The sequence below is a fragment of the Ipomoea nil genome, unplaced genomic scaffold (assembly GCF_001879475.1).
Source record: "Ipomoea nil cultivar Tokyo-kokei standard unplaced genomic scaffold, Asagao_1.1 scaffold2848, whole genome shotgun sequence".
Lineage (NCBI taxonomy): Eukaryota > Viridiplantae > Streptophyta > Magnoliopsida > Solanales > Convolvulaceae > Ipomoea > Ipomoea nil.
In genome coordinates, this window is record NW_017619276.1 from 1,315,354 (window position 1) to 1,328,907 (window position 13,554).

The following is a 13,554-nucleotide window of genomic DNA, read 5'->3' on the forward strand; positions in this document are numbered from 1 at the left end:
CATGCATAGTGCACATATTAGTATAAAATTGACTATTCACATATATTGTAAATGACAATACGAGTTTGTAGTACAATAGATATGTATGACAAAAACTTGCAATGTCATTACTTTACACATTTATTGTGTAATAGACACAGATTTTTTATTTTTTATTTTTTATTTTTTAAAATATATTATACGCATATGTTCTTGACAAGAAACAAACGCGTATAGTGTTATAGAAAAAAAAAAAAAGAAAAATAAAAAAAGAAGAGAGGAATAGGCATCTACTCCTAGTCACGAACATACGCCAGAACATGACCAGACAACCAAAACATGCACCAAACAAATGAAGGTTGAAGGAACACAAGACTTTATATTAGTTGCAGCCAGTCTTTTATGCTTTCCTAATCTCTAAATTCTAACACCTAAAGAGATGCTTCAAAACTGGAGAAACTTTACAAATAGAGCCTTTTTTCCCCTCCCTGTTGACATATTTCTTTCCCATTTGCATCAACAACTCTCATTCTTCCCTTCGCCAAATTCCCTTGGGAATAACCGCTATTTAAGACACGGCTAAGAGTGGCCAATGCATCTTGGAAGTTTCGGGTTTTAAGGAAATCCTTAATCAAGCCCTGATTATCTGAGATGTTTGATTTCTTCATGATCATGTTGATGAGTTTAACTAGAGTCTCCTCTCTAGCTAAAGCGAAAAGCCCTTCCGCCAAAATTGAGAATGAAGAGAACTCAGGTACATATCCTTTCTCCATCATCTCGACAGCAAAATTAACGGCTTCATCAATGGGTCCTCCACCAGAGCAAAGTCCGCGGAAAACAACTTTATGTGATAAATAGTCCGGAGGATCAGCTTTTTCCTCCATTTCCCTAAAGAGTCTCATGGCTTCTTTCGGTCTCTTTTGTCTGAAGAGTGCCAGGAGTATAGGATTATATGCCTGTGGTGCTAGAACCATCCCTTTCATCTGGATGGTTATAAGCAACCTAGTAGCAACCTCGACTCCTCCTGATTTACAGAGCCCCTGAATTAGCGTACCATAAGTAAAAACATCTGGTTCACACCAATTCGAAGTCATGGCTTGCATAATATCAGCAGCCTTTTTGACATCACCTGCTCTGCAGTAAGGATAAAGAATGGAGTTGTATGTAAATGTATCAGGTTTTAATCCTTCCGTTATCATTTGATCCATAAGCTGAGCCGCCTCCTCTACCCTCTTGGCCTTACAAAGACCATCAATAAGGGTGTTATAAGTCACCAAGTCCCTTGAGATCCCTTTTAGTTTCATTTCCTCAAAAATTTTGTGTGCTTCTTCAATTCTCTTGTTCTTGCAGAAGCCATCAATCAATATATTACATGTTATTACGCTTTTTGCACAGCCACTTGATTCCATATCCTGTAAAAGGGTCATCGCTTCATTCAATTTCTTATTCGCACAAAGGTAGCCAATTAGGATGTTATAAGTGAACTCATCTGGCTGGCACCCAACAGTCCTCATCTCTTGGAACAATTCCATCGCGCTACTGAAATTACTACTCAAGCAGAGGCCATTTATCAGAGAATTAAATATAAACACATTCGGTATGATTCCCATGCTTGTAAGAACACAGCTAAGTTCTATGGCTTGTGGCACTTGATTCCCATTGCACAAGGCACTGATTATAGTGTTATATGTGAAACTATCAGGTAAACATTCCATCAATATCATCTCCGTGAGGATCTCAATTGCCTCCTTCACTTCACCCGCTTCACAAAGTCCAGATATCACAGTATTATAGGTAACTAAATCGGGACTAAAACCCTCCTGAAGCAATAAATCCAAGATATCTAGTGCATAGCAAACATGTCCTGCTTTGCATAAGCCACTTATCAAAGTGTTGTATGTAAAATGGTTAAAACAGAACCCATGGCTAGACATCTCTTGCACAAAATTTAAAGCTTCTTCAATCCTACCTTCTTTACATAGTGCTTTTATCAGTATATTATACGTCGAGACATCCGGATTTAAACCCTCACTTAACATCCTAGACAGCACATTTTCAACTAGCTTCAATTTATTCCCATCAACAAGAAAATTCAACAACAAATTGTAACTAAAGGTTCCTGGTTTCACAGCAAACTCATGTTCCATCACATCAAGAACACCAATAGCCTCATCGTAAAGTTCAAACATAGCATATCTTTCAATAAAGATGAAGAAAGTACCTTCACCAATCTCAACCTTGGACTCTTTCATATCATCCAAGACTCGCCTCATTGCACCAAAAGACCCTGCTTTTCCTAGCTTACGAAGAATTTCCTCGAAAACCCGCCGACTGGGTTCAAACTCAGGCTGCTCTAAAGCCCATTCAAAGAGGTTAAGAGCAGAGGTTTCATCGCTCTCCTGACGAAGGGTATCCAGAAGCTGCTTCTGAGTGAAGTCTGGCGGGAGGTGTTTGGATTTGAGGAGTGAAACTGTGGCGGCAGAGTTTGAGATAAACGTTCCACGGCGTTGAGATAATGTGAAAGAAATGACCTTTCGGTAGTTTAAGGATATAGTAGAGGGGAACACCTTAACTAAGCATGGTGAGACCGCCATTGAAGCAATTCAACAAGCATGTAGCATACAATATGAATATTTAGCTATTTACCTTATCTCCTCCGTACAAGTGTACAATCAAATCAGTAGAAGACAGTGAAGGGTTGTTGAGGTGCAATACAGAAGAATTCAGTTGCAGGTGATGAAGGGATGGTTCTTTAATGGGTGTTGGAATTGGAATAGAAGATTTTCGGAATAGAATTCATAGAAGCAGAGGTGAAGAAACCAAGTCAGCTCTCCCATGCTTCAAATTTAAATTTAATCAAAGAAAATGCTCTCAGCGTCAACACCACCGGAGACACAAAGAAGGGCCGCGTCGGCGGCTTCACGCACAACGGAGGATCAAGATTTACTGGAACGTAGCACGAAGAAATCGAAGACGAGCGGTGACAATCCACCAGCTTTCGAGGGAGGGGTCGCGATGGATGGAGTTGAACTGTCAACCGGAGGAAACGATGAGATCACAGCGCCTCAATTGAACAATGCTACGAGTAAAAGCCAAGAACAGCCACCTTTGACACAGCCAAGGGCTGTTACGTTCAGAGACATGTTGGCTGGCCAAACACCTAAGGAGGGGGAGGTGCCTGAGTACCTTGAATCAGATGATGATGAAGTAGACCTTGATGAGGACCCGGAGTGCCCTGAAATCCCCCTAACGAGAGAAGATAAGATTCGGATGAGAAAGCCATGGCGTCAATCCGTGATCGTGAAAGTCCTAGGCAGAAAGGTGGGGTATACATACCTTTCGAAACGACTCAACGCCATTTGGAGACCAAAGGCAAAAATGGATGTAGTAGCACTGGATGATATCTATCATGTGGTACGGTTTTGGTCTGTTGATGATTATGAGTTTGCAAAGTATGGAGGACCTTGGACAGTGATGGACCATTACTTGATCGTGCAAGATTGGAAACCAAACTTTGATCCGAAATCGGACAAAACTGAACGCGTTTTGGTTTGGGTACGTTTTCCTGATCTTCCTATGGAATATTATGACTACCCTTATCTAATGAAACTGGGAAAAAGGATTGGTGAACCAAAGTACATTGATGAGTTGACGAGCGCAGGATCAAGGGGACGATTTGCGAGAATGTGTGTCGAAGTCGATATCACCAAACCACTCCTGTGTAAGTTTACAGCCAAACTGAAGGTGAGAAAGATTGAGTACGAAGGAATCTACCAGGTTTGCTTCCACTGTGGCATATACGGCCATGCGGCTGAAAAATGTCCTCGACGAATGGCGGAGGAAGGCGGTGCAGCGGCAGACACTGGTGGCGCTTCGGGCGAAGGGGGAACGGAACCAAATAAGGAAACAGATCAACCGGTGCTAATTAGACCGGAACTTGTGGAGAGGTACGGCACTTGGATGTTGGCTCCAACAAGGAAATATCGAGGAAATCAGACTAATAAAGGCAAGAATATCATACAGAATGGTAAGGGGAACAATGGAGTACAAAGCACCAACGTCTCTAAAAACACCGGGAATGAAGCGCAAGATGGGAATAAAAAAGGAAAAGAGGCCGATGATCAAGGGATAGGAACTGATTCCATGTTCGCGGTGCTGAGTGAAGATAATGAAGAAGGAATAAATGAGATGAATGTGGAGCTGAACAAGGGAACCCATGCAGAGAATCACGTGCGTCCAGTTGAGAAATCTAAGTCAAAAAATAAGGAGAAAGCCAAACGCCCTAATGTCCAGGTTTCAAAAAAACAGATTGAAAATATGAGGGATACGAGACCAACTCCCATGCATGCACAGGAGAAGAATCGTACGCATGTTGTAACTGAGGCGAGCACGTCCCGACCACATTACAGAAGAAACCAAGCAGCCGCAGGGGATACATACACAGTCGCAAGGGGTAGCATGAATGAGAAAAACTCGGTGACCACTATCTGCCTTAATAGCAATGAACCTGCCGCCCAAGTAAATATGGAGGTAGAGTGTCTTGAGCTTATTGGGGACCCCCCTGACCTTAATATTGACAATATGGAAGATGATCCATGGCACGAATGCGCAGAGGATGAGAGCCGGAGTGGCACCTCGGAAGAGGTTGCTGCCTAGGCTTCTGTTTGTCGTGTTTTTGTCTTTTTTGTTCGTTTGTGTTGTTGCCTCTGTTGTGTCTTCACATGAAGATTATAACATGGAATTGCCAAGGCGCAGCCTCTAAGAGGTTTCTTAGGGCTGCCATGACAATCATTAGGCAACACAAGCCTAATTGTTTTTGTGTTCTTGAGCCAAAATCCTCAGGTACCGGGGCCGATGAAACTTGCATTAAGTTAGGATTCGATCAATGGTTGAGGGTGGAAGCGGTGGGGATGAGCGGAGGAATTTGGATCCTCTGGAATGACTCTCTAAGCTTACACAACATTCGAACGAATCCACAGTTCGTGTCTATGGAAATTAAAAACAATAACAGCAGGACCTGGAATATTGCGGTTGTGTATGGTAGTCCCTCCCACAGCCTCCGACGTAATCTTTGGTTGGAACTAGGTAGGGAACAATGTGGGTTGAATGAAGCCTGGGTTACCCTTGGGGACTTTAACTCCGTTAAAAGTAGTACAGAGGTAAATTGCCCGGACAACTTTAATATGAGACGTAGCAAGGACTTCACTGATTGGATTAGCAGAGAGAGCCTCATTGATCTAGGATTCAGAGGCTCTCAATTCACTTGGAGGAGAGGAACGACCGTGGGCACGTTCAAAGCAGCCCGTCTTGATAGGTGTCTATGTACAGAAGCTTGGCTAGACATTTACCCGGAGGCGGCTGTCACTCACCTTTCGAATTTCTCTTCGGACCACAATCCAATCCTGCTGACTCTGGTTGATAGGATCGAGAATGCAATGCCAAGAAGATTTCAGTATCAGGCCATGTGGGGTTTGCATGCTGATTTTGGGGATGTTGTAAACAATACTTGGAACACCACCAGTGGGGCAGATTTTGATGATAGACTCCAGGCAACGCAAGTTGCGCTAAAGACATGGAGTAAAGCAGCTATAGGTAATCTAGAAAGAAAAAGGAGGCAGATTATGGCTAGGATTGATGGCATACAAAGGGCAAAGAATTACGGAAAGAGGGGTGGGCTAATCAAACTTGAAGCAAAGTTAAAAATCGAGCTGGATGACATCTTACACATGGAGGAGCTAGCTTGGTTCCAAAGGTCGAGGGAAGATTGGATAGCCTTGGGTGATAGAAATACAAAATACTATCACGCTGTCACAAAAATAAAAAGACAAGGACCCTAGTATCAAGTCTGAAAGATGGCGATGGAAACTGGGTCTCGAATGCAGATCAAGTCACGCAGATGGTCCAGGACCATTTCCGGGATTTTTTCATGTCAGCAACAACCAGCAATAACGAAAGGTTTGTATGCCCAAGCTTAATTAGTAAAGATTATAATGAAATATCTGTTTTGTGCAGGAAAGTCACAAGCGATGAAGTGAAGATAGCCCTTTTTGAGATGGCTCCTTACAAAGCTCCAGGGCCTGACGGTTTTCATGCTGCTTTTTATCAAAGAATGTGGAGCGTAATTGGGATGGATTTAACAGACAAGATTTTGGAGTTTTTCCAAACCGCTAAGATGCACAATCATTGGAATGACACCTTGATAGCTTTAATTCCTAAAGTTCACCATCCAGAGCTGATCACTCAATTCAGACCGATCAGCTTATGTAATGTAAAGTATAAAATTGTTACCAAGGTCATCACCAATCGCCTCAAGAGCCTTATGACTCAAGTGGTGGGGGAAGAACAAAGTAGCTTCGTCCCACAACGCCAGATCACAGATAATATTGTTGTTTACCAAGAGCTCCTTCATACTATGAGAACCAAGAGAAGTGGGCTTAAAGCAATGACCCTAAAGATTGACCTAGAGAAAGCTTATGATCGCATATCTTGGGACTTCCTTCAGGACACGTTATATGGGCTGGGAATGGAAAGACACTGGGTTAATATAATCATGGAGTGTGTCACAACACCGAAACTGGCGATTCTATGGAAGGGCTCTCAATTGGATTGGATTACACCAACAAGAGGCCTCAGACAGGGAGATCCCATATCCCCGTATCTGTTTGTTCTTTGTATGGAACGGCTTAGCCGGCTAATTAAAGAGGAAGTGCACAAAAAAAATTGGAAAGGTGTCAAACTGTCAAGGTATGGTCCCGAACTAACACATCTTTTTTTTGCTGACGATATGGTGTTGATTGCAGAGGCTTCGTTAGAACAAATGAAGGTGATAAAGGGTTGTCTCCAAAAGTTTGAAAAAGCCTCAGGACAAAAAGTTAGTATACAAAAATCTCAAATTCACTTTGGGAGAAATGTTGAACCTGCTTTGGCACAAGACATTACCCGAGAGGCGGATTTTGTATGTACAAAGGACCTTGGCAGATATTTAGGTGTACCATCAATTCATGGGAGAGTCACGAGCAACATCTTCACACCCTTAATCGAAAAAATCGACGGGAGGTTGGAAGGATGGAAAGGCAAAAACCTATCTTTGGCAGGCCGTATTACCCTTGCACAAAGTGTTCTGAATGCAATGCCTTACTACATGATGCAATCCATGTACTTACCAAAAGGTGTTTGCGACACTATTGAAAGGAGAATCAGACAATTTATTTGGAAGGAAAACATTCACTTGGTAAACTGGGAAACCATAACGAAGCCGAAGGAACAAGGAGGCGTGGGGCTACGACGGTTGAGAGAAATGAATTTAGCTTTCCTTACGAAGCTAGGTTGGAGATTGCATACAGAAAAAGAGAACCTTTGGGCAAAGGTTGTCTTGGCCAAATACATGCATGGTACATCCGAAGACTGCAATTACACAAAAAAGAAGGCGTGCTCTAATCTTTGGCGAGGGATTTGTGAGGCGCAACCCATTCTGTCAGAAGGAACAAGTCGTCAGACACAGATGGAAGGTATGTTCTGGAAGTTGGAGCCGAATGGTCACTGCTCGGTCACTTCGGCTTATCGACTCGCGCTAAAAACTGATAAAGGGGATGATGACAATACTTGGAAGGTAATCTGGAGCCTGAAGGTGCCAAGAAGAATCAACAGCTTTCTTTGGCTCCTTAGACACAAGAAACTGATGACTAATGTGGAACGCAAACGCCGAGGCTTCACTATTGACGCAAGGTGTATCAACTGCCATGCGTACGAGGAAGATGTTCTCCATTGTCTACGAGACTGCGCAGCAGCAAAGGAAATATGGGAAGTATTCTTACCTTCTGGGGCTCAAAGGTGGTTCTTCCGCTTAAATGTTGATACTTGGTTTACTCGTAATGTAACAGGTAAGCTTGTTGAAAACAAGGAAGGAAATTGGAAATCGATGTTCGCAATAATAGCCTGGTGGATTTGGAACTGGCGGTGCAAAAAAACCTTTAACGAAGACAGCTGGAGCTTAACAAGGAGGATTGATTGGATAAAGGAGCAGGTGGAGAGCACTACGAGAGCCTTCCTACGTCAAAAACTCCACATCAGGACTAAGATGGATGTTGCTGGCAACAGACCGATTACACAAGCGTGGACTCTGTTGAATACTGACGCTTCTTTCTCACCCGGAAGCTCCATGACTGGTTGTGGAGGAGTGTTGCGAGACCATGGAGGACATTGGATCAAGGGGTTCAGTTGTATGATGAAGACAAGTAATTCAACAGAAGCTGAGCTATGGGCGATTTACTTGGGCCTCAAATGGACCTGGGACCAGGGGATAAGGAGTATCTACTTAAGAACCGATTCACAACAAGCGGTGACTTGGTTAAATGGACACTCAAATATCCTGGGTCATTGCGACACGCTAGTTAAATGGTGTAAGGAATGGTTACGAAAGGATTGGACAGTCATCATCGACTATGTCCCCCGTGAGAAAAATGGCGTTGCGGATTGGTTGGCTAAGGAAGCTCCGAGACGAAAATGTGAGTGGGTGGACTTTCACTGCCCACCGAGGGAAGTTGGTGATATGATGAGCATGGATACTGTGTCTCATGTGCTGGGCCACTAGGTGTTAGATTAGCAGGGTTACCCCCTCCCTTTTCATCCCAAAAAAAAAAATTTAAATTTAATCAGATTTATAGTCTTTCGAAAGTGACAATTAAAGATTTAATATTTAATATATAAATTTGAATTTTCAATAATTTAGGTACTAATTTATTTCATGTACTAGTATTAAATGTTTAATTAAGGGAAAAGTTTTTTTTATTTTTTTTAATTTTTTAAATACATTAGATTTTCCAACTTATGCTAGATTAATTCTAATTAAGTTACCATAATTTTTGTCCATGGCGCTGGAGGAGGTAACTAGAAATTTTCATCACCTCTGATCAATTTTTTAAGGTGACCCTTGAACCATTAAGCTAAGCCCCATGCGGCAATGATATGGTCTTTTTTTTTTTTTTTTTATTATTATTATTTTTTTTTACACTCTAACTTATTAGTTGTATCGTTTAATATTTCAAGATAATGTCAAGTCTAACGGGAATGAGACTCCACATGAGACCTTCATTTCTTTTGACATGCTCATTCAATTATTACTTCATTCATTTTTTTCCTCATTAGTTATCTTAAAAGTGAAATTTTTAATTTTTTTGAATGCTACTAGCTCTATTACATTGTAGTATTTTAATTAGTTGATGATAATTTTTAACTTTAATAGCCAAATGACAATAGGTTAATAGGTTAATATTAACTAAAGAAAAATGTTTGGGTTACCCTCTTCTAAATGCAATTGAACTAAATTGACCGCTTCTATCAATTACCTAGCCATGTGATTTTTTTTTTTTTTTTAATTTTAACTTTATTATATTAGTTCACCATTTTCATCACCGGTACCGAAAAAAAAAAAAAAATCTTTGTCTCAAAGAGTGGAGATGAAGAGAAAGTTCTTGGTCTCCGGCATTGAAGACAAGGGAATATATATATTTTTGCAAAAATCCAACTCAAACTAATTAAAAAAAAATAAAATTAAATGCCATCAAATTAATCTAATGGCATAAATTTGACTTGTTCAAGAAATCAATTGTACAAATTTGACTTAAATGGTTCAATTGCACTTTTACGTGTAATTGAGTGGCTATTTTAAAGGGATGTGATTATATCTATCTTCATCCAGAAATCCAGAATTACAAGACAACCAAAGGAGCACAACAATTTCATTGAAACTATTCCTTTATGCTTTCCAAAACTCTAAACTACAAGTCTACAAGTAAAGCCTCTTCTCTCCTCCATTAATTTCTAACTAATTTGCATCATGAATTCAAAACAAAAAATCCACCACCCCCCCCCCCCCCCCCCCCCCCTAAATAGAGAAAAAACCAAAAACAAAACAGTTTCAGACTTTCTTGCTAATCAACAACTCAATGTCTTCCTTCAAAAAAAAAAAAAAAAAAAAAAAAAAAAAACAACTCAATGTCTCAATCTTCCCTTTACCAAATTCCCTTTGGGATAATGGCTATTTAAGACGCGGCCAAGAGCGCCCAATGCATCACGAAATTTACAGATTTTAAGGAAACCCTTAATCATACCCTTCTCATTTTCCGAGAAGTCTGCTTTCTTAATGATCATGGCAATGAACTTAGCTAAAGTCTCCTCTCTAGCTAAAGAAAACAGCCCTTCTGCCAAATTGTAGATTAAAGAGAATTCAGGTATATATCCTTTCTCCATCATCTCCACAGCAAAGTTAACGGCTTCATCAATGGGTCCAGCAGAGCAAAGGCCCCGGAAAACAGTTTTATAAGATACGTAGTCTGGAGGATCAGCTTTCTCCTCCATTTCCCTAAAGAGCTTCATGGCTTCTTTCGTTCTCTTTTGTCTGAAGAGTGTCTGGATTATGGGATTATACGTCTGCGGTGCTATAACCATCCCTTTCATCTGGATGGTTATGAGCAACCTAGTAGCGACCTCGACTTTTCCTGATTTACAGAGCCCCTGAATAAGTGTAGCGTAAGTAAAAGCATCTGGTTCGCAGCCATTCAATGTCATGGTTTGCATTATCTCCACCGCCTTTTTGACATCACCGGTTCTGCAGTAAGGATGAAGAATGGAGTTGAATGTGTATGTATCAGGTTTCAATCCTTCCATTATCATCCGGTCCATAAGCTGAGCCGCCTTCTCTACTCTCTGGGCCTTACAAAGACCGTCGATAAGGGTGTTATAAGTCACCAAGTCCCTTGAGATCCCTTGCAGTACCATTTCATCAAATATTTCACCAGCTTCTTCGATTCTATTGTTCTTGCAGAAGCCATCCATCAATATATTATATGTAAATACGTTTTTCGCACAGTCACTTAATTCCATATCCTTTAAAAGGGCCTTTGCTTCGTTCAATTTCTTCTTTGCAAAAACGTATTCGATTAGAATGTTATAAGTGAACACATTTGGTTGGAACCCTTCAGTCTTCATCTCTCGGAACAATTCCATTGCGCTATCGAAATTGCTACTCCAACAGAGGCCTTTTATCAGAGAATTAAAAGTACACACATCGGGTAAGAGCCCCATGCTCGTAAAAACACAACTAAGTTCTATGGCTTGCTGCACTTGGTTCTCTTTACACAACGTGCTGACGACAGTGTTATATGTGACTCTATACGGTATACAGTCCCGCAAAATCATCTGAGTGAGAACCTTAACGGCCTCCTTCACTTCACCCGCTTCACAAAGCCCAGATATCACAGTGTTGTAGGTAATTAAATTAGGATCAATACCCTTTTGAAGCATCATATCCAAGACATCAAGAGCATGGAAAACGTGCCCCGCTTTAAACAAACCGTTTATCCAAGTGTTGAAGGTATAATGGTCAGGACAGAACCCTTGGCTAGACATCTCCTGCAGAAAAGTTGAAGCTTCTTCAATCCTACCCTCTTTACAGAACCCATGAATCAAAACGTTAACCGTTATATTGGTTGGAGGGCAGTTATCTGCCAGCATTCGGTCCCTAATTCTCAATGCACCCTCTAAATCTCCATCCTCAATATAACCCCACATTAATGTGTTGTAAGTCTTCTCATCAGGCAATAAACCGTGTCTAGGCATATCTTCCATCATCAAAATTGCAGCCTTAATTTTACGAGCTTTGCAGAGGGATTTAATCAGTATGTTAAAAGTTGCCACATCTGGGTTTGAACCCTCACTCAACATCCTAGAAAGCACACCTTCAACTAGCTTCAATCTATTCCCATCAACAAGAACATTCAACACTAAATTGTAACTAAAGATTCCTGGTTTCACACCAAACTCATGTTCCATCACATCAAGAACACCAATGGCCTCATCATAAAGTTCAAAATTGGCATATCTTTCAATAAAGATGAAGAAAGTACCTTCACCAATCTCAACCTTGGACTCTTTCATATCATCCAAGACTCGCCTCATCGCATCAAAGGACCCCGCGTTTCCAAGCTTGCGAAGAATCTCCTCGCAAATCTGCCGACTGGGTTCGAACTCAGGCTGCTCTAAAGCCCATTCAAAGAGGCTAAGAGCTGAGGTTTCATCACTCTCCCGACGAAGGGTGTCGAGAAGGTGCCTCTGAGCGAAGTCCGGTGGGAGGTGTTTGGATTTAAGGAGTGAAATTGTGGCGGCAGAGGGGGAATTTGAGGCGGAGATTGAGACAAACAGTTCACGGCGTTGAGATAATTTGAAAGGAATGAGGTTTTGATTGTTTAAGGATATGGTAGAAGGGAAAACCTTTACTAAGCATGATGAGAAACCCATTGGAGCAATTCAACAAGCATGTAGCGCACAGTATCAAAGTCGGGATAGAAATTTAGCTTACCTCCATACAGCGAATTCAGTAGAGGACAGTGAAGGGTTGTTGAGGTTCAACACAGAAGAATTCAATTGCAGGTGATCAAAAGGTCATTTTGGGAAGAAAATTAAGAGAAGCAGAGCGGACAAATCGAAGTCAGCCCTCCTGGATTTTACGTCATATTCTTCAATTTGTTGTTTTGTTTTGTTTCTTCTATTTTATATTGGAAAAAATACTAAATAGACCAAAATCTAATTGAGCAAGTGAATTATAAAAGAGTTCAATTAAATCACTCCACATTTAAAAATCATTCAATTTTTGCATATAATTTGTTGTTGGTTTTAAGGTCTAGGCTAAATCATTCAATTTTTGCATATAATCTGTTGTTGGTTTTACGGTGTAGGCTAGTCGTTCGGTGGATCAACACTACCGTTAAATACTAAGGTTTTGGAATGGAATAAGAGATGTCGAAAGAGAGGCAGAATAACGATATCTTATTCCAAAATCCGATAAGCTTGCAGATAACAATTCCGGGCCACTTTCTGGTCACATCACACTACTTCGACGTTGGTCGGTGTGCGGAACTTCATGCATAGATGCTCAATGAAAATCAAGGCGCCCAAATCCTCTAAAGCTAGTCGGCCAAGTATAACGTTGTGCGCACATTCCAGAGCAACCACTACGAATTCCATTTCTAGTTTTCTCAAATTGGGCCAAGTACCCATCTCCACCGACAGCGAGGTGCACCCCTTTGCGTCGATTGCGTCACTGGTAAACCCGGCCAGGGGAGTCTTGACCGGCCGCAATTGCTCTAGTGGTAGTCCTAGCTTTTTGTACGCTTCCGGGTATAGCACATTAACACTACTCCCCGTGTCTACTAGCACTCAACAGATGACTACTCCCTGGATGTCCATGGCAATGACTAGGGCGTCGCAATGAGGAGTCGGGCCCCTAGGCAGATCGTCATCGGTGAAGACAATCGGTTCTTGGCAGGCTTTCTTTCGGTCCGATTCCTGGAAGGCTATCGCTCTTACATATAACTGGCTTATGCTTCCAGTTTTTGTCCGAGTCATCTTCTTGAACAGGCTGCTTGCCCTTATCCACCACCTTCCCGCCCGGTCGGGCAGGCGCATCCTTATATCAGGGCAAGCCTGGACGGCGCCACTAGTTGGGGAGTAACGACTGACCACGCTGTATGAGCGCCTCAATTTCTGTAGTAGGGGGCTGCGTTCGCATCGACCACCTGC

General features: G+C 41.6%; 3 protein-coding genes across 3 annotated transcripts; 1 reads left to right on the forward strand and 2 right to left on the reverse strand.

Moving 5' to 3' along the window:
- Positions 1–303: 303 nt before the first annotated feature.
- Positions 304–2,828, reverse strand: LOC109160583 (pentatricopeptide repeat-containing protein At3g53700, chloroplastic-like). Its single transcript, XM_019308869.1, has one exon. It carries the CDS (start codon positions 2,571–2,573, stop codon positions 441–443), a length of 2,133 nt encoding a protein of 710 aa, XP_019164414.1. The 5' UTR covers positions 2,574–2,828; the 3' UTR covers positions 304–440.
- Positions 2,829–4,700: 1,872 nt separating this feature from the next.
- LOC109160503 lies at positions 4,701–8,569 on the forward strand. Its single transcript, XM_019308791.1, has 3 exons — positions 4,701–5,757; positions 5,862–5,934; positions 5,992–8,569. The coding sequence occupies exons 1-3, from the start codon at positions 4,701–4,703 to the stop codon at positions 8,567–8,569; spliced, it is 3,708 nt and encodes a 1,235-aa protein (XP_019164336.1).
- Positions 8,570–9,864: 1,295 nt separating this feature from the next.
- On the reverse strand, positions 9,865–12,437 carry LOC109160461 (pentatricopeptide repeat-containing protein At3g53700, chloroplastic-like). The gene is made up of 2 exons (XM_019308747.1): positions 9,975–12,437; positions 9,865–9,925 (listed from the first exon to the last, which is right to left on the reverse strand). Exons 1-2 carry the CDS (start codon positions 12,271–12,273, stop codon positions 9,921–9,923), a joined length of 2,304 nt encoding a protein of 767 aa, XP_019164292.1. The 5' UTR covers positions 12,274–12,437; the 3' UTR covers positions 9,865–9,920.
- Between the last annotated feature and the right edge of the window lie 1,117 nt (positions 12,438–13,554).

Excerpts from the sequence above, each read along its gene's own strand:
- LOC109160461 (XM_019308747.1), bottom strand. The coding sequence starts at position 12,273 with ATGGGTTTCTCATCATGCTTAGTAAAGGTTTTCCCTTCTACCATATCC.
- LOC109160583 (XM_019308869.1), bottom strand. The coding sequence starts at position 2,573 with ATGGCGGTCTCACCATGCTTAGTTAAGGTGTTCCCCTCTACTATATCC.
- LOC109160503 (XM_019308791.1), top strand. The coding sequence starts at position 4,701 with ATGAAGATTATAACATGGAATTGCCAAGGCGCAGCCTCTAAGAGGTTT. Across the intron at positions 5,758-5,861 it reads GGAAGATTGGATAGCCTTGG|ATCAAGTCACGCAGATGGTC; the intron begins GTGATAGAAATA and ends TCTCGAATGCAG. Across the intron at positions 5,935-5,991 it reads ACAACCAGCAATAACGAAAG|GAAAGTCACAAGCGATGAAG; the intron begins GTTTGTATGCCC and ends TGTTTTGTGCAG.